Source organism: Oryctolagus cuniculus, chromosome 2 (genome assembly GCF_051225735.1).
Source record: "Oryctolagus cuniculus isolate XC-2025 breed Fujian yellow rabbit chromosome 2, ASM5122573v1, whole genome shotgun sequence".
NCBI classification, from domain to species: Eukaryota; Metazoa; Chordata; class Mammalia; order Lagomorpha; family Leporidae; genus Oryctolagus; species Oryctolagus cuniculus.
In genome coordinates this window covers 91916998-91937031 of record NC_142868.1, presented here as the reverse complement: position 1 = coordinate 91937031, position 20034 = coordinate 91916998, and the positions used below count along the sequence as shown (strand labels likewise).

The 20034-nt window shown below is 40.6% G+C and overlaps 1 protein-coding gene across 1 annotated transcript in view; it reads right to left on the bottom strand.

Annotated features, from left to right (window-relative positions):
* LOC103352162 (disintegrin and metalloproteinase domain-containing protein 32) overlaps positions 1-20034 on the bottom strand; it is a 191886-nt gene that overhangs the window by 149122 nt on the left and 22730 nt on the right. Inside the window, exon 2 of the mRNA XM_089327036.1 lies at positions 5051-5315. Coding sequence (XP_089183162.1) covers positions 5051-5315 — 265 coding nt within the window. The remainder of the gene's footprint in view (positions 1-5050; positions 5316-20034) is intronic.

Sequence of the window (20034 nt, the reverse complement as noted above, 5' to 3'; positions counted from 1 at the left end):
GTTAAGTGAAAGAAGAAAATTATGTGTATGATATGATAATAGTATTCAAATGTCAACTGAAAAATCCTTACAAACCCATTTAGGTGTCCCTAAAAGCGATTAGAAAAAGGAAATCCTTCCAGCAAGTGAAATTTCAAGCAGTACATACCTTGTGCATATATTTCCTATATAAGGATTAGTTATATGAGGCAGAAGAAAACTTCTTTTGTGTTGCCTTTTTTCCCTTTGTTGGATGTGATATTAACATAAAGATTCAATTTAGTTCATACAAACAATTCTAAGAATATAATCATACTTCCCTTCCTCATTTCCTTCCCACCCTATCTCCCTTTCTTTTTCCTTTTCCTTTTTTCTTTCCTTTTTTTCCTCCCTCTTTCTCTACTTCCCTTCCTAAAAGTTTAAGAATGATAATAGAGCCAGCGCTGTGGCATAGTAGGTAAGGCCACCACTTAATGTGCCAGCATCCCATGGGGGCACAGATTGGAATCCCAGCTCCTCCTCTTCCAATATAGCTCTCTGCTATTACCTGGGAAAGCAGTACAAGATGGCTCAAGTGCTTGGGCCCCTGCACCCACATGGAAGACCTGAAAGAAGCTCCCAGTTTCGTATCCATGCAGCTCCAGCCGTTGTGGCCAACTGGGGAGTGAACCAGTGGATAAGAAGACCTCTCACTCTCTCTCTGCCTCTCTCTTTCTCTCTGTGTAACTCTTTCAGATAAAAAAAATAATTTTTTTAAAAAAAGAATAATAAGAAGGGTGAATATGGATGTTATGTACCTTGCCTAGAGGTGGCCTGTGGGACAAGAAATGCACTTTGATTAAACATGGTAAACTCGGTCTACAATTCAACTTCATGAAGGGATAGTTATGAAAATTTTTAAAATCTACCTGATATCAAAATATGCCTCAAAGTTATAGTAAATACAAAAATTTAGTTATGCACAGGAACAGATAATGGAACAAAAAGTCCAGAATCAGGTACATTGCAGGCTGGCTGTTTTGCTATCTGTTCTTTCTCTGCACTGCTCTGCCAGGAGGCTGTTATTTTACTGATTGCATCGCAAAAGCTCCTTTGCTCTTTGATCATGAATGAGGTCCACCTAAGAGAAGCACTGGCAAAGGGATGAAGTATAAAGAGGCCAAGGCGTTTTATTTGTACCGTCCTTTTCAAAACTGGGTATTTTTAAATTTTGTTATTTGAGTGGTGCAGAGAGTTTCTAAGCCCTCATTCACTGCCCAAATGCTCTCAATAGCTGGGGGGCTTAAGCCAGGAGCTGTTTGTGAGTCAGGAATTCAATCCTATGTGGGTAACAGAAACCCAACCACTTGAGCCATAACTGTCACCTTCCAGTGTATGCACTGGCAGGAAGCTAAAATTGGGGGTAGAACCAGGACTAGAACCCAGGGATTCTGATACAGGATGCAAATATCTCAATGGGCAGATTATCCAGTTGGCTAAACACCTGTCACCATAATTGACTATTTTTTTATATAGCTGCATCTCTCAAAAGCCACAGCTTCTGTTGAGACTGCCTTCAATAAATTTATCTCTCTCTAGGTTCCACCAACATCGTTGTGTTCCCTTGCCTCTTTATCCCTAAGGGTGATAAAAAATTATTTCCACAGTTGGTTTAATAGCCTTAATTGATTTCCTTAATCATGTCCATAATTCTGTGAATAGTACTTTCACTGAACTCATTACATCCTTGAATGTGATGGTTTTCTCATACTGGATGACATATTCAAAACAGAATTTTATATATTTGACAAGCACATGGATAGCTACTTTTTTTTTTTTGACAGGCAGAGTGGACAGTGAGAGAGAGAGACAGAGAGAAAGGTCTTCCTTTGCCGTTGGTTCACCCTCCAATGGCCGCCACGGCCGGCGCGCTGCGGCCGGCGCACCGCGCTGATCCGATGGCAGGAGCCAGGAGCCAGGTGCTTTTCCTGGTCTCCCATGGGGTGCAGGGCCCAAGCACCTGGGCCATCCTCCACTGCACTCCCTGGCCACAGCAGAGGGCTGGCCTGGAAGAGGGGCAACCGGGACAGAATCCGGCGCCCCGACCGGGACTAGAACCCTGTGTGCCGGCGCCGCTAGGCGGAGGATTAGCCTAGTGAGCCGCGGCGCCGGCCTGGATAGCTACTTTTATAAAGGGATTTGGGATGTTGGTAATCTGTGGCATTACAAAGGTATATATTGTCTATTTCCTTAGATGGCAGGATATTAAGTGTGGATGAGGTATAAGGTAGGAGGAGGACTACATTATCTCTATAACAACATTAGCAATAATATACAAGTAGGTGGTAAGTAAGACTGCCTGAAGAAACTACAACAAAATAAAATAGTTTAAGACTTTAAATTTCCAACTTTATACACAGTTCATCAAAAAAAGCCTTTGGTAGCCTTAAACAAATTCCTTAATTCATTTGGCTGTTCAAAAGTCGTGGTGCTACTGTAACTGTAACTCCATGATTTTTCTTATGTAATAACATAGGGACATTTTAGAGAATAATAAGATGCTGAGTTCTGCAATAGATATAATTGGGCTGCAACAGATAAGACTAAGCACAGCTGACTTTGGGTGCTCCACTGTAGCTGGGTTGCCAGAGTCATGCACTGCCAGCTTTGGTTGCTGTGGCTTGGGTGAGGTACGTTTGAGGTGGGCTTTGGGGACCCAGTCCCTCTGCCCTTGAGCTGTGAGGAGATGCCTTTCTGAAAAGTGAAAAGAGTGATCTGTGTGGAAGCTAACAAGTGCCATGGGGATCACTGCGAGATGATGTGCGTCATGTGGTGCTCAGTGCCTCCCACTGTGAAAAGGAGGAAATGCTTTTTGAAGGATATTGACCTGGCCTAGAAGATGCTTACACATGTATCACAAAATGAGGATTTATGTGCGCTTTCCTCAGAGTGAAAGAATCTTCTATTTAGACACGTTATCAGAGAGGTTCGTGAATCGCAGTTACTCAGAGTGGAGCAGAGAAAAGCCTGAAGTTCGAAGAACTACCAAATAGAGCATCAGAGCTCTGTGAACAGGTTAACATGGTACTATGGGGATCCAAGGACTACTACAGTTTATCAAAAAAGCTTCTGAACCCATCCCTGTGAGGAAATATAAAGGACAGGCAATAGCTGTGGATACATATTGCTGGCTTCACAAAGGAGCCACTGCTTGAGCTGATAAATTAGCCAACAGTGAACCTACTGATAGTTGAAATTTGCAAGATTTTCATTGCTACTGTCACAGTTCTTTGAACATTTCTTCATGGGAGAACATCAGTGTTTTGTAATACTAGATTCTGATTTTTGGCTATTTGGGAGTTGTTCAAAATAAATAAAGTCAGTGTTTATTATTAGAGGTATGTGGGATTTTGTATGAAATTTGTTAACATGTTAGTATATCATAGAATTAAACCTGTTCTTGTTTTTGATGGATGCACTTTACCTTCGAAAAAAGTAGAAAGGTCTAGAAAAGAACGACAAGCCAGCCTCCTTAAGGGAAACCAGCTTCTTCGTGAGGGTAAAGTCTTGGAAATCCACGAATGTTTTACCTGTCCTATCAATATCACACATGCTATGGCCCACAAAAGTGATTAAAGCTGCTAGATCTCAGGGAGTGGACTGCCTTATATCTCCTTATGAAGTTGATGCACAACTGGCCTGTCTTAAAAAAATTGGAATTGTATAAGCAATAATCAGAGGATTCTGATCTCCTAGCTTTTGGCTGTAAGAAGGTGATTTTAAAAACAAACCAATTTGGAAATGGACTAGAAATTGATCATGCTGGGCTGGGAATATGTAGACAACTTGGGGATGTACTCTCAGAAGAGAAATTCTGTTACATGTATATTCTTTCTGGCTTTGACTATCTCTCATCACTGCCTGGGACTGCATTAGCAAAGGCATGCAAATTACTAAGGCTGGCCAATAATCCTGACATTGCAAAGGTTATCCAAGAAAACTGGACATTATCTCGGCCAGCGCCGAGGCTCACTAGGCTAATCCTCTGCCTTGCAACGCCGGCACACTGGGTTCTAGTCCCAGTCGGGGCGCCGGATTCTGTCCCGGTTGCCCCTCTTCCAGGCCAGCTCTCTGCTGTGGTCAGGGAGTGCAGTGGAGGATGGCCCAAGAGCTTGGGTCCTGCACCCACATGGGAGACCAGGATAAGTACCTGGCTCCTGCCATTGGATCAGCGCGCAGCACGCCGGCCGCAGCAGTCATTGGAGGGTGAACCAACGGCAAAAGGAAGACCTTTCTCTCTCTCTCTCTCTCACTGTCCACTCTGTCAAAAAAAAAAAAAGTATATTGTCATTTACATTAGCACCTTCCAAAATATTATCATGTCTATGCCTTCTCTCTATGAAGAAAACTACAAAACTTATAAAAGACATCAAAGAACAACTAAATAAGTTGATTGACAGGTTGTTTGTGGATAAGAAGATTCATTAATGTCAAGATGTCATATCTTCCCAACTTGATCTTTAGATTCAAACAATCTCAACCAAATTGTAGGAAATTATTTTGTGAACATCAACTATTAATTTTTAAGTTTACATGGACAGGCCATGAATGCCCAGAAAATTCTATTCAGTATTGAAGGAGAATAAAGCCAGGGTGCTTACATTATCAAAGTCCAAAATTTAATCTAAAGCTACAGTAATCAAGACAATGTGATGTTGGACAAAGAACAGAAAAGTAGATCAACAGGACAGAATGAAAGCCCAGAATGAGATTCATCTAAATGCACTCAACTGATCTTTGAAAAAGAACCAAAGGCACTAGTACAGGTTAAAGACATTTTTTTTCAATAAATGCTGCTAAAACAACTAGACATGCACACTGCTTAGAAAGATCTAGGTAAAGAGCGCACAGGTCTGTCCCGGCTTGCGAAAGTGACTTCCCCTCACGGTGGCTCTGCATCCCGACGCGGCGCCCTCCACGGGGGGCCGGCCAACAGGGAGCGAGGCCGCGGCCGTCGGAGGCAGCCGAGCCCGCTCCGGAGCGCGGGAGAGAGGCCGCCCCGCCCCGAGGGACGGCGGGGCCCGGGGCTTACCGGGCCTCGGCGCTGGGCAGCCACGGAGCCCGGCCAGCAGCAGCAGCAGGCGGAGCATGGCGTCGGGGCCGGGCGCCGAGCGGGAACTGACGGCGCGGCCGTTGGGCGGGAAGCCGTCCGCGGGCGCTGTTCTCGCGAGACCCTGGAGCGGGATTCCCGCGGCGCCCGGAGGCTGCCCGCTGCGCGCCGCCCCGGCCCGGGCTGGGTCCCCGCACACCTGCCCCTCCAGTGTGATGGCCCAGAGAACCGAGGCGTTCGTTCTCCTCTAGTAACAAACGCTAGCAAAGGTGGTGTGGTTAGACATACCTGTGAAGGTTTCACCAGGGTTTTATCTAAAAATAGAACTTTGATTGCTGTGATCTTAATGTGCATTTAGGAAGATACTGGGAGACACGAGAATTTGAAATTTTACTTATTGTAAATGTTTTATTTGTACATTATACAAATGAAACACATTAATAACATTAGAATAAGTTAGAGAAGATTATATGGACCTACTAAATCATTGGTGAAGTAACTGACCGAAAAGGTTTCTTATCATCTGTTAATTCCTACAGCTCTATTAATGAGGGAAAATTTTGACAATTTTAAGATCATGAGCTGGGAGCCCAACCTCCTTCATTCCGTTGCAATGTTCACCAACCTGTCAATCATGGGACCCCTCCCCTGAAAGTACTTTTACACAGCATAGTGGGGGTAGTATCATGTAAACGCTTTTGGTTTTCTAAATTCATAAAATGCTAGGTAGAATGCAAGTTTGCTCTCTCCTTGCGGACTCAGGAGGAGCAGAGCAGGTTATGGTAATTCCCTTTCTTTGGCCAGCTTTCCCAAAATAAAGTCCTAATGAGCCAGTGTACTTTTCTCACTTTGTAAATAAAGTTTACCACACTGCATGCCACTTTTGTGGCTGTATTTACAATTCTGTAGGTCAAAGAGTCTGGAATATTAATTTAGGTCCAACATAGCCCACAACACTATGAGGGCAAATAATGCAGTGTTGGAGAAGACCTTGAGAACTCTCTGGCTCCTGTGTATCTATTACCTCCTACCCACCAACACCCACCTCATAATGATTTGCATGTACTATGAAAATGGAGAAGAGATGCAATAAAATTTCTCCATCACTTTCTACACACCTACAGGAACAGCACTTTAAAGATGCAGTCAAATTCTGCTTCTCAGAATGAGAATTACGATAAAGAGAATGACATGTTCACTGCTTGACTAAATCTTAACCACAGTATATACAGAAATCAAAGCATACTTTAAATAAAAATTTTTAAAAAGCAAAAAATATCACCATATGCTCCATAATTATTGTTTTTCAATTAAACCTGTAAACTTTAAAAGTCAAACTAAAGATTATTTCTGTGTTCCTTGGGAAAGAGCAAACAAATATTACACCCACAGGAGCCAGAGATCAGAAGCTGACTACCTTCACTTCCGCTCAGCTGTGCGGAATTACCCTTCTGGAACAAAAAAAAAAAAAAAAAAAAAAAAAAAAAGAGAGAGAGAGAGAGACAGAGAGATTTACCATGCCTAAACTGGGAGTGTCACTTTTGGCATACCCTTAACCCTGAAGCACCAAACAGAGCTCTCTGGCCAACCCATCTCAAGCCTCTAAGGCTCCAACAAAAGCACATAGTCCACTTAATGCATTCATAATATAACAAGAAAAAAACACCACAGCAAGGGAAGAAGAATCCAAAGAATATCTCCACAATGCCAAGCAACAAACGCAGAAACCGAGGAAACAAGAACAAGGAAGACAGTATAATGCCCCCAAATGAACAAGACACCCGAAGCCAAGATTATGAAGATGATGAGATAGAAGAAATGCAAGATATGGATTGCAAAAAATTTATGATAAGAACATTTAGAAGCTTTCAGAAACAAATTCTTGAACTACAGAAGTCCTTACTGGACAGGATAGAAAATCTCTCTGGTGAAAATGAAATCTTAAGGAGGAATCAAAATGAAAAGCAGAATCTAGTAGAACAGGAAAGTGTGATAGTGAAGAAAAACAAAATTAAATGAAGAACTAAGTATATCAAATGACAAAAACATTAGAGAGCATTAAAAACAGAGTCAGTGAAGCAGAAGAGAAGTATCAGACTTAGAAGACAGAGCATAGGAAAGTATACATTCAAACCAAAGAAAAGAAGAGGAAATTAGAAATCTAAAAATATTGTTGAAAATCTACAGGATACTATTAAAAAAAACAACATTTGGGTTCCAGGAGTTCCTGAAGGCATGGAGAGAGAGAAAGGAATAGAAGGCCTTTTTAGTGAGATACTAGCAGAGAACTTCCCGGGTTTGGAGAAGGACAGAGACATCCTAGTACAGGAAGCTCACAGAACCCCTAGTAAACATGACCAAAAGAGATCCTCACCATGACACATTGTAATCAAACTCAACACAGTGAAACATAGAGAAAAGATTCTAAAATGTGCAAGACAGAAACATCAGATTACTCTCAGAGGATCTCCAATTAGACTCACAGCAGATTTCTCTGTGAGAAATGGATAGATTCATGGACACATTCAACATACCCAAATTGATCCAGGAAGGCATAGAAAACCTAAACAGACACATAACTGAGACAGATTTGAAACAGTAATAAAGGGGCTCCCAATAAAAAAAAGCACAGGACCAGATGGATGCGCTGCTGAATTCTATCAGACATTTAAAGAAAAACTAACTCAAATTTTCCTCAAACTATTCAGAACAACTGAAAAAGAGGGAATCCTCCCCAATGTTTCTTTCTTTCTTTCTTTCTTTCTTTCTTTCTTTCTTTCTTTCTTTCTTTTTTTTTTTTTTTGAAAAGCAGAGTGGACAGTAAAAGAGAGAGAGAGAAAGGTATTCCTTTGCTGTTGGTTCACCAACCAACGGCCACCGTGGCTGGCGTGCTATGGCCCACGCACCTCGCTAATCCGAAGGCAGGAGCCAGGTGCTTCTCCTGGTCTCCCATGGGGTGCAGGGCAAAAGCACTTGGGTCATTCTCCACTGCACTCCCGGGCCACAGCAGAGAGCTGGCCTGGAAGAGGGGCAACCGGGACAGAATCCGGCGCCCCGACCTGGACTAGAACCCGGTGTGCTGGCGCCGCAAGGCAGAGGATTAGCCTAGTGAGCCACGGCGCCGGCCCCCAATTCTTTCTATGAAGCTAGCATCACCTTAATTCCTAAGCCAGAGAAAGATGCAGCATTGAAAGAAAATTACAGACCTATATCCCTGATTAACATAGATGCAAAAATTCTCAATAAAATTCTGGCCAATAGAATGCAACAACACATCAGAAAGATCATCCACCCAGACCAAGTGGGATTTATCCCTGGTATGCAGGGATGGCTCAATGTGTGCAAAACAATCAATGTGATACACCACATTAACAGACTGCAGAAGAAAAACCATATGATTATCTCAATAGATGCAGAGAAAGCATTTGATAAAATACAATACCCTTTCATGATGAAAACTCTAAGCAAACTGGGTATAGAAGGAACATTCCTCAATATAATCAAAGCAATTTATGAAAAACCCACGGCCAGCATCCTATTGAATGGGGAAAAGTTGGAAGCATTTCCACTGAGATATGGCACCAGGCAGGGATGCCCACTCTCACCACTGCTATTTAACATAGTTCTGGAAGTTTTAGCCAGAGCTATTAGGCAAGAAAAAGAAATTAATGGGATAAAAATTGGGAAGGAAGAACTCAAACTATCCCTCTTGGCAGATGATATGACTCTTTATTTAGGGCATCCAAAGAACTCTACTAAGAGACTATTGGAACTCATAGAAGAATTTGGAAAGTAGCAGGACATAAAATCAATGCACAAAAATCAACAGCCTTTGTATACAAGGGCAATGCCATGGCTGGGAAAGTACTTCTAAGATCTATCCCATTCACAATAGCCACAAAAACAATCAAATACCTTGGAATAAACTCAACCAAAGATGAAAAAGATCTCTATGATGAGAATTACAAAAACTTAAAGAAATAGAAGAAGATACCAAAAAATGGAAAAATCTTCCATGCTCATGAATTGAAAGAAACAATATCATCAAAATGTCCATTCTCTCAAAAGCAATTTATAGAGTCAATGTGATACCAATAAAAATACCAAAGACATTCTTCTCAAATCGGGAAAAAAATATGCTGAAATTCATATAGAGACAAAGGAGACCTCGAATAGCTAAAGCAATCTTGTACAACAAAAACAATGCCGGAGGCATCATAAGACTAGATTTCAGGACATACCAAAGGGCAGTTGTTATCAAAACAGCATGGTACTGGTACAGAAACAGATGGATAGACCAATGGAACAGAATTGAAACACCAGAAATCAATCCAAAATTCTACAGCCAACTTATGTTTGATCAAGGATCCAAAACCAATCCCTGGAGTAAGGACAGTCTATTCAATAAATGGTGCTGGGAAAAGTGGATTTCCACGTGCAGAAACATGAAACAAGACCCCTACCTTGCACCTTACACAAAAATCCACTCAACATGGATTAAAGATCTAAATCTATAACCCGACACCATCGAATTAGTAGAGAACATAGGAAAATCCCTGCAAGATATAGGCACAGGCAAAGACTTCCTGGAAAAGACCCTGGAAGCACAGGCAGTCAAAACCAAAATAAACTATTGGGATTGCATCAAACTGAGAAGTTTCTATATGGCAAAAGAGACAGTCAGGAAAGTGAAGAGGCAACCGACAGAATGGGAAGAAATTGCAAACTATGCAACAGATAAAGGGTTAATAACCAGAATCTTCAAAGAGATCAAGAAACTCCACAACAACAAACAACCAACCCACTTAAGAGATGGGCCAAGGACCTCAATAGATATTTTTCAAAAGAGGAAATCCAAATGGCCAAGAGACGCATGAGAAAATGTTCAGAATCATTAGCAATCAGGGAAAATGCAAATCAAATCCACAATTAAGTTTCACCCCACTCTGGTTAGAATGGCTGACATACAGAAATCTACCAACAATAGATGCTGGCGAGGATGTGGGGAAAAAGGGACACTAACCCACTGTTGGTGGGAAGGCAAACTGGTAAAGCCACTATGGAAGTCAGTCTGGAGATTCCTCAGAAACCTGAATATAACCCTATCATACAACCCATCCATCCCACTCCTTGGAATTTACCCAAAGGGAAATAAATTGGCAAACACAAAAGCTCTCTGCACCTTAATGTTTATTGCAGCTCAATTCACAATAGCTAAGACCTGGAACCAACCCAAATGCCCATCAACAGTAGACTGGATAAAGAAATTATGGGACATGTACTCTATAGAATACTATACAGCAGTCAAAAAAAGATCTGAAATGGAGGAACCTGGAACACATCATGTTGAGTGAAATAAGCCAGTCCCAAAGGGACAAATATCATATGTTCTCCGTGATCAGTGACAACTAATAGAGCACCAAAGGGGAAACTTGTTGAAGTGAAATGGACACTATGAGAAACAGTGACTTGATCAGCCCTTGCCCTGACTGTTGATGTACAATTTAATATTTATCCCTTTTAGTATGTTTTTGTTCTACTTAATACTATTGGTTGAACTCTTTAATTAACACACAATTATTCTTAGGAGTTTAAATATAACTGAAAAGTGATCTCTGTTAAATATAAGAGTGGGAATAAGAGAGGGAGGAAATGTAGAGTTTGGGACATGCTCAAGCTGACTTGCCCCAAATGGTAGCGTTAGAAACGTGCCATGGGATTCCAATTCAATCCCATCAAGGTTGCATATACCAATGCCATCTCACTAGTCCAAGTGATCAGTTTCAGTTCACAACTGATCATACTGATAGGTCTAAGAGTCAGAGGGATCACATAAACAAGACTAGTGTCTGCTAACACTAACTGATAGAATAAAAAAGGAGAGAATGATCCAACACAGGAAGCAGGATACACAGCATATTCATAGAATGGCAGATGTCCTAAACAGTACTCTGGCTCAGAATTAGTCCTTAAGTCATTCGGATCTGGCTGAAGAGCACATGAGAGTATTTCAGGCATGGAAAGCCAAGACACTCTGGCAAAACAACAACAACAACAACAACTAAGTGAAAGATCTCTGTGAGATCCCAGTAGAAAGAACGGGCCATCAAAGGAGGTACCTTTCTCTGAAGGGAGGAGAGAACTTCCACTCTGACTACGACCTTGCCTAAATAAGATCGGAGTCGGCGAACTCAAAAGGCTTCCATAGGCTTGGCAACTCATGACTAGAGCCTAGGGTGATTACTGATGCCATAAACAAGAGTGTCAATTTGATAAGTCAACAACAGTAGTCACTGTGCACTTACACCTCATATAGGATCTCTGTCCTTAATGTGCTGTACATTGTGATTTAATGCCATAACTAGTACTCAAACAGTATTTTACACTTTATGTTTCTGTGTGGGTGCAAACTGTTGAAATCTTTACTTAATATATGCTAAATTGATCTTCTGTATATAAAGATAATTGAAAATGAATCTTGATGTCAATGGAATGGAAGTGCGAGTGGGAGATAGGAGGGTTGTGGGTGGGAGGGAAGTTATGGGGGGAAAAACCATTGTAATCCATAAACTGTACTTTGGAAATTTATATTTATTAAATAAAAGTTTAAAAAGAAAAATAAAAAAATTAAATTAGGTAACTAACATTTTTCAGGGAAATGTCTATGACTATGAACATATTTGTTTTTTTAAATTTAAATATATGCTAATTTTACTTTTTCCACACCTTGGGCCAATAGTTTTGATTTTCATATTATAAACAGTTTTTTGGTTGTATCTTCAAAAGTTGGAGTTGCTTTTTCCACTATGTTAAGAAATATACCTAGTTCTCTCCAAAAGTAATAAGGAGATTTGTATATGTACAAATATGAGAGTCTGATGTATATTTTTGTTTTTTGAAAAAATCTTGTTTAGTTGTGTCGGCCATTGGACTGGCTACCCATTATCTCCCACTGACTTCCAGCAAAGAGAAATATTAAAAACATTATGTATATATTTAGTTAAATAAGTCAGTCTGAAAAAGACAAACATCATATGTTTTCTCTAATATGTTTTAGTTAATGTAAATGCAAAAAATGTATAGGAATGAAATGCTCATTTTCTGATTCAATTGTTGACTCTGGCTCTTGTTTCTACTCCAGTGGAACTTTCATCTATTTTTTTAATCAATATTATAGAGTAGACTGGATAATACAGAGAATACTATAGAGTAGATTGAATTTTTTGCAAAAAAAAAAGGAAGGAAGGAGGAGGAGGACTGAGCAAGTGGGGACAGGGAGGAAGGGAAATATGTTTATCTTATTAGAGTTATACCTATGAAATAAATTCTCACACATACATACATGTAAAAAGATCAAAAATACAGGAAAAGATACAGGTGCTATAAAAGTAAAACACAGTATCTGCTTAGTCTATTACCTTTAAATGAAATAATAATCAAAGGATGCTTTTCTTTATGCTAAAAAACAAGCTAGGCTGATGGTTTAACATTCCAAATCACACACACACGCACATACAAATATATTATGTATATTACATATATATTACATTGGTACAGGTGATTTCTTTATCTGTCTTTGGTCTATATGAACACAAGCTACTATCAGAAGCTGATGTGAGAGTGGCATATTGTATGATTAGAGATAATGTAAGTGACAATTGGAGTACTTACAGCAATAATTAATATGCTTATATGAATTCAAGAGTGATAATTCATTCTCGAAACATATTTGTTGAACATTTACTCTGCAGAATGCCATCTATAAACTGAGAAACAAAGAAAACATGGCCATTACCCTATATCTATTTCAGAGTGTAAATGCTCCTAAGTGAGTGAAATGCTGGGAGAACTGAAGTACTGAAACCGTGCACCACAACTGCCATGGTGATAGTGACAGAGACCAGAGGCAAAAGGGAAAAACAGCTTTTTTCTTATACTTCATTTGTAGAAAGTAAGCAATGCCCATTAAAGGGTGGCTATGTCATGAAACATTCTGGAATATCAAAGAGAATTAATGTAGAAATAATGTAGCTTTTACAGTGGATGGAGTGACTTCCATCAGGAAGGAGAAACACTATAAAACATTGCAGTGTAGCCTAGAAAACAGACTGTGGCTATCAAAGATATTCTGGATCAGCAGTATATTGAAGTCACCTCAAGAAAAAACAATACCAGACAAAGCAAGAAAATGAAATCTTTCCAAGGGGAATTAGCAGACTTGTAAATATTTGATCCCTACAGAAGGATCACAAAGGTATAAACTGTGGAGAAAGGGAAATTAAAAGAAAAATCATAACACCTCTATTAATACCACTGTGGACTGTTGAGGGTGTGTGGCGAATGCAGCCTTTCAGTGTGCTTACGGTACTATCTCTTATATAAACTTCTCCAAACGCATTCACTCAGTTGTTCATATTTAGTTTATATATCTAAATGCAATCTACTCAAAGAAGCAATATGTTCACTTACAGATATTAATGTAAAGGATGAGAAAATGTTCAGCTTATGAATTAGTTTCACAAACTAATTATAAATGCCTTATCTTTTATTATATTTCCCTATGTGGGTCATAAGTGTAGTCAACTGATAAAAATTTAGTCAACTGAAGAAAATATATCAATTGTGCTAATTGATATTTTTTCATGGAACAGGATATACTAAAAAGTGGATTTTGTTACATGACATTTACAATTGTGACTACTCAAAATCTACTGAGCATGTATTTATGAATTAACAACTTTTTCTTTCCTAGTTATCAACATATTTATTTATAATCAACAATTCCCAAGTAATTTAACTGCTGGTATCTGCTCATGTACTATCTTCTGACATGGACCCAAATTACAATAATGTCAACAAGTTACTATAGCAGGATTCATGTACCGAGACCAAACACACCAAGGCCTCTTAACATGAAGTAGTCTTCGGGCTGGTGCTGTGGCATAGCAGGTAAAGCCGCTGCCTGCAGTGCCGGCATCCCATGTAGACGCCAGTTCGAGTCCTGGCTGCTTCACTTCCGATCCAGCTCTCTGCTATGGCCTGGGAAAGCAGTGGTAGATGGCCCAAATCCTTGGTTCCCTACACCCAAGTGGGAGACCCGGAAGAAGCTCCTGGCTCTTGGTTTCGGATCAGCGCAGCTTTGGCCGTTGCTGCCAATTGGGGAGTGAACCAGTGGATGGAAGACCTTTGTCTCTGTCTCTGTCTCTCTCCCTCTCCCTCTCTCTCTCTGCTTCTTCTTCTATGTATAACTCTGACTTTCAAATAAATAAATAAATAAATAAATCTTTTAAAAAAAACATGAAGTAGTCTTTAATTATGCCAGCATAAGGCCCAGATGGAATTTCTTATCCAAAATCCTTAGCCCCAAACAAAGAAGTGTTTTCCCTTATATATGGTTTTAACCTATTTGTCTCCCTTATACGGTTACCTGCATATATTAGATCAGATATTCTAATGCTACATGGCAGCCACAGGATTGATACAATAATGCACATGCAAATTTAACTGAGCTGTAAGCTGCTGGCCAGGGCTAACATCATTGCTCTGTACTAACAAGCAGAACCTGAAATGGTTACAGATATGCAGATACAGACTACAGTGGAAGCACTCATAGGCAAGCAGATCACAAATATATTTCATCCCCAGTACAGATGCCTCCATTTTTCTTCTTTTGACCTTAGGAAGGCCTCTACCACAATTTTAACTATGTGAGTTAGAAACAAGTTTAATTAAAAGACAAAGGCCTCTGCCACATTACTATAAAGAAACTTATTTGGAACAACAAAAATTGTCACCAAGTTCAAGCTCATCTGCCTACCACTTCAAAAACCTAATAACTCAAGGGTGAGATATTGTTAAAACAAAAGTTAGTTTAACTGGAGTACTTTGAGAAAGAATGGGTCATCTTGTGCCAAAACTAATTCCTTAAACATTTTGGGCATGCAAATACTAATATTGATTACTCAAAAATCAACTAATATATAATACAAAACTAAAGTTCTCCAGTGGAGAAAATCAAGATACAACTTTCTTAACCTTATCACTGCCAAACAGAAAATATAAATTTGAATCTAAATTCCTAAATCTGGTTTTCAGGGTACAAATCAGCTTTTCATTTGAATTTTTAGAAATCACTGTATTGTACAAATTCAAATTTGGTTTACATCAGAGAAATATGTAAGACTGAACTGACAGAATATCTCTCCCCCTTCAATTACAAACAATACAAAATGCTGAAGAAAATAGCACATAATTTAACACGTGATTGCCAGCCATAAAAATTTTATTTTTTAAATGAAGAAACTGGGAGCTCCTAGGCAAAGCAGGAGAGAACGCTGACTGTCCTAAGAGATGAGGTTCTAATAACCCCAACTTGGAAGGAGTGGAGGGCATGTGGCGCATTTGTTTGGAAGCTGTAACTGAAACGGGGGAAAAGGCTTGGTCAGTGCATCTCCGCATTGCCACTGTCTCCTTCGCTACCTTCAGCTTTGATCAGAAGATTTCTGCCCAGCTCTGCTCATGGACATGTCAGCCACCCGTAGAAATCTGCTTGTATCTGGGAGTATTTGCAAATCAGCTCTAACTCAGAGTTCCCCACCCCCAACACACTTTAGGGAGATAAGGGAGTAATGCAAAGAAATGGTTGCCTTCTTAAACATATATGGGAGCAGTTTGCACAGATCCACCCCTCCGTAGTCGAAGAACCAATCAAGAGAGTTTCACAGTGCTTCTCATGCAATTGCCAGTGTTCAGGTGTTTACAGTGATTCCCCACCTCCTGACCTTGTCCCCCTCCACATTTTCTACCACTCATACTTAAAATTGACTAGTTACAAAGGAACAGGCAAGATGGGTCTTTTAAGACACCAGTTCTGTAAATGTCTCAGCTTACTAGTACTCCAATTAACTCACTTTCATTGTAACAATACCTCACCCTTGAGTTATCAGGGTTTTCATGTGGTGGGCAGATGACTGTGAGCTTGGTGACAATTTTTGTTCCACCAAACAAGAACAAGCTGTGTAAGGGGATCCAACATCTGTTCAGTGGACTCTCACTGGGAAATGTCTATCAGCTGCTGAAACTCTTTGTTCTGAGACTTTCCCCCTGGGCTCTCCACAGAGGTGTCCAGTGCCCCAAGCACTATACTGTGGAAGCAAAGGAATGTCTGATTCTGTGGGTCCTCTGTTCTGCCTTGGAGCAGGGCAAGTTGACTTGGTATGTACAACTGAGTACCACCTTCCCCTCTTTTTTGGGCAACTCCTTTAGGAAGACTAATGTGTATTTGATTTGATCTTGGATTCCTGTTGGAGAGAGGAAAATAGTTTACAAGACTTATACTGGGGGCCTGTGCCATGGTGCAGTAGGTTAATCCTCTGCCTGAAGCACCAGCATCCCATGTGGACGCTGGTACTAGTCCCAGCTGCTCCTCTTCCCATACAGCTCGCTGCTATGGCCTAGGAAAGCAGTGGAAGATGGCCCAAGTCCTTGGACCCCTGCACCCACGTGGGAGACTCAGAAGAAGCTCCTGGCTCCTGGCTTCAGATCAGTGCAGCTCCGGCTGTTGCAGCCATTTGGGGAGTGAACCAGCAGAAGGAAGACCTCTCTCTCTCTCTCTGCCTCTCCCTCTCACTGTCTATAACTCTAACTCTCAAATAAAATAAATCTTTAAAAAAAGACTTATACTGAAATTTTTTTATAGTTGTTTCCATTTCATAGGTGAATCTTTTGTGATTTTTGCAACTAAACTCTTTGTATGGTAACTTTTGTCTGGTTTCTGGCTTGTCTATACCTCAGTCTCTCCTGCTCATTCATTTTCTGTCTCAAATAGAAAACAGGATGTGAAATAAGCCCTATACCCTAAGTAGAGCCTGTTTAAGTACATCTCAGGTAAATGCTTATAGTATGGCTACAAGAACATGACCAAAACTGAAATATTATTTTATTGTACCACAGATTGCCTCCACATATTTTGAAATCAAGAATATTATGGCCCATAAATAGTTACTTAAACTATTACAGCGTCCTACAATTACAGTTATTTTGTGAAAGAAAACTGATGAAATTTCCTATGTCTAGGCATTCATTTTTTTGAATTAGCATAAATAAAAAGCAGGACGTGTATCAACACATGGTACAATGATCATAGGGGTACAGAAAAGTAGCTAGCTATCCAGAAGGAAAAGCCATAAGAAAGAAAGGATGATATGATACTGAGTTAGTCAGAGACAGCTAAAAGGAAAAGCACCTACTGACATCTCTACCAACTCTATTCAACACCACATCCACCTCTGTGCTGTGGCCAAGGTAACCCAAAATTGGTGTTTCAAAAGAAACCACAACTCCAGGTCCAGAGCACATGGAAATGGACAACGTGGTTGCTAGTCATGACCTCACAATGACCTACAGCCCATTATAATAAAATTGTCACTCCCTCTCCCATCATGCACTAGATGACCTAACATGCCTAAAACTCTCAGAATCACCAGAAAGTAGGCAGTCACCAGATCCCTAGTAACCACCACCCTTTCCTGGAAAACTCCACCCAAGTTACCAACACTACTGAATATCCCATATTACCTCAAGATTATATAAAAAAGTTAGCTCCAAAATCTCAATGGGTATAGCTCACTCTAGTGTACTCACACTCCCTTCCCAAGTGTGCACTTGTGCTTTGCTAAAAATAAATTTTATTCCTCCACCAACCTTCATTTGCATCTCATCCTCAAATTCTTTTCTTGTATCAGACCCAAGAACCCAGGCAATAAGCCTGCCACTTGGCCCTGTATTACTCACTCTGGAATTTCCATGCTAAGTCCTTTGCCTAATTCACCAGTTGCCATTCTGCAGCAACCTCACTTACAGCTCACAGACAACCTCGTTTGTGGTCCCCACTGGCTGCCCTATTTTTACATAGCAGGATCCAAACTGTCCCCATTCTGGGTAAAAGTACCGATCTTCCACCTAACATAATACTGTGGAATCAGAAGCCAAGTGTGGCCTCTCCATGAAAGACACAACATGCCACTCAATACAGGGCAGGGGCCTCTTCCAGTCACTATCGGTTGTGCCAATATTTCCAGTAAGATACCTAGATGCCCTAAGTCAGCCAGCCAACTGGATTTCTCTGGGTGCATATATCAATTTTAAATCCGATTTGCTATGTCCTCTATGTCAAGAGGACTCCCCTTTGTATGATGGAGTTCTTTACTTTTTATTTTTCAAACTGTCTTCATTCCTGGACCAGTATACATACTCTCATGAATATGATGCTCACTGGAGATGAAGAAAAATGGTTATTGATACAGCTAAGGATTAGGCTTACTATCTTCACTAAATGGACATGCACACTGTACCAGAAGCAAATTCCAACATTCCTATTAAGGAATGGCCCAGTTGTTACATTATAGGAGTTATATTCAGGTTTAAGAAAGGGAACATATAAGAAAAAAGCTTAAAAAAAAACACAGGAATTTTTTAAAAATCTCAAAAAGATCCACCAGAATCCCTAGAAAGAATATACCAGGCTGGCCAGTTATACCTTGAGACCTATCCTGAGGCCCTTGAAAAACATCTGGACAAATATGACTTTCACTGGGAAAAGTCATTCAGAAATAAAAAAAAAAATTAAAGATTGCATGAACAATATTATAAGTCATGCACAACTTAGAGATACTGTTTTCACATAAGCCAGTCCCCAAAATGCAAATAAATATTTTCCCTTATTTGTGATAACTAATATATGGAGTACAAAAAATGTAATGCTTAGGAGAAAAATTGACATTTTGAGATGTAATTATTGTTCACACCCCTTGTCTATACTCTTGAGGAACAGTGGTTTTTCTATTTACTACTTGGGGAATTCTTCATTTAGTGGAGGGCTAACTGGTGATTATGAAGTAAATTGAAATTATGCCATTGTACGGGGCGGAGCCAAGATGGCGGAATAGTGAGGGCGTGCACCGATAGTCCGGGAAAATTTAGTTTAATAAAAGGGGAGTTACAGTAGCCTCAGAAAAAAGAACCAGGAAAATATTGCAGAGGAAACTCTTCTGGATCGAGTGGCTGTGAATCGGAGGACCTGCTGGGAGAACAAGGTCGCCCACCGCGCGGAAGCCGAGCTGCAGGACCGAGCCGCGGAAGCCGCAGGGTCTGCGTGCCAGTGCTCGAAGGGGAGTGCATGCCACACAGACAACAGCGGGGAGACTTGGGACGTCCAGGGCTCCGAGTCCACACATCGGTGCTGGAAGGGGAGGTGAGCTCAATAACCCGAGACATTGGTGGGGAAACGGGGGTCAGAATCTAGAGGGGGGCCGGAAAGTGCAGCAAACTCACTACTGGAAAGAAGGGAAAAAAAAGCTTCGGGGTTTCTCTTCCCCCTAACCTTGCAAAGGTTGCAAGGCTGCAAGGCTTGAAGAATTCCCAAGAGACAAAGAGCAGGCCCCCTCTCTGGATTTACATATCAATGGGGGAGAGCTAAGGAACTGAGTCACTACAATTCAGTAGCCTAGGCAACCCAGTGGGAGTCCAGAGGAGCCTAAACGGACTCTGTGGGTAGAGAAGCCAGAGACTGGAAGCTAAATACCATCAATTCTGCACAGCCATGCCGTGCGGTGTTACTTACCCCCTGAATAAATAAACTAAATAAATAAATAAAAAGAGAGAGATTTACCACGCATAACCTGAGGGTGTCACCTTTGCACACCCTTAACCAGGAAGAACCAAGCAGAGCTCTCAGGCCGCACACATCTCAAGCCTCCAAGGCTCCTCCAACAGCAGGCAGTCCACTTAACATGGACATAGTATAAAATTAAAAAAAAAAAACGCACAGTGACACAAGAAGAATTAACTATGCCAAGTAACAAACACAGAAATCGAGGGAACAAGATCAACGATGACACTATGATGCCTCCAAATAAACAAAACACCCCAAACCAAGATTATGAAGATGATGAGACAGAAGAAATGCA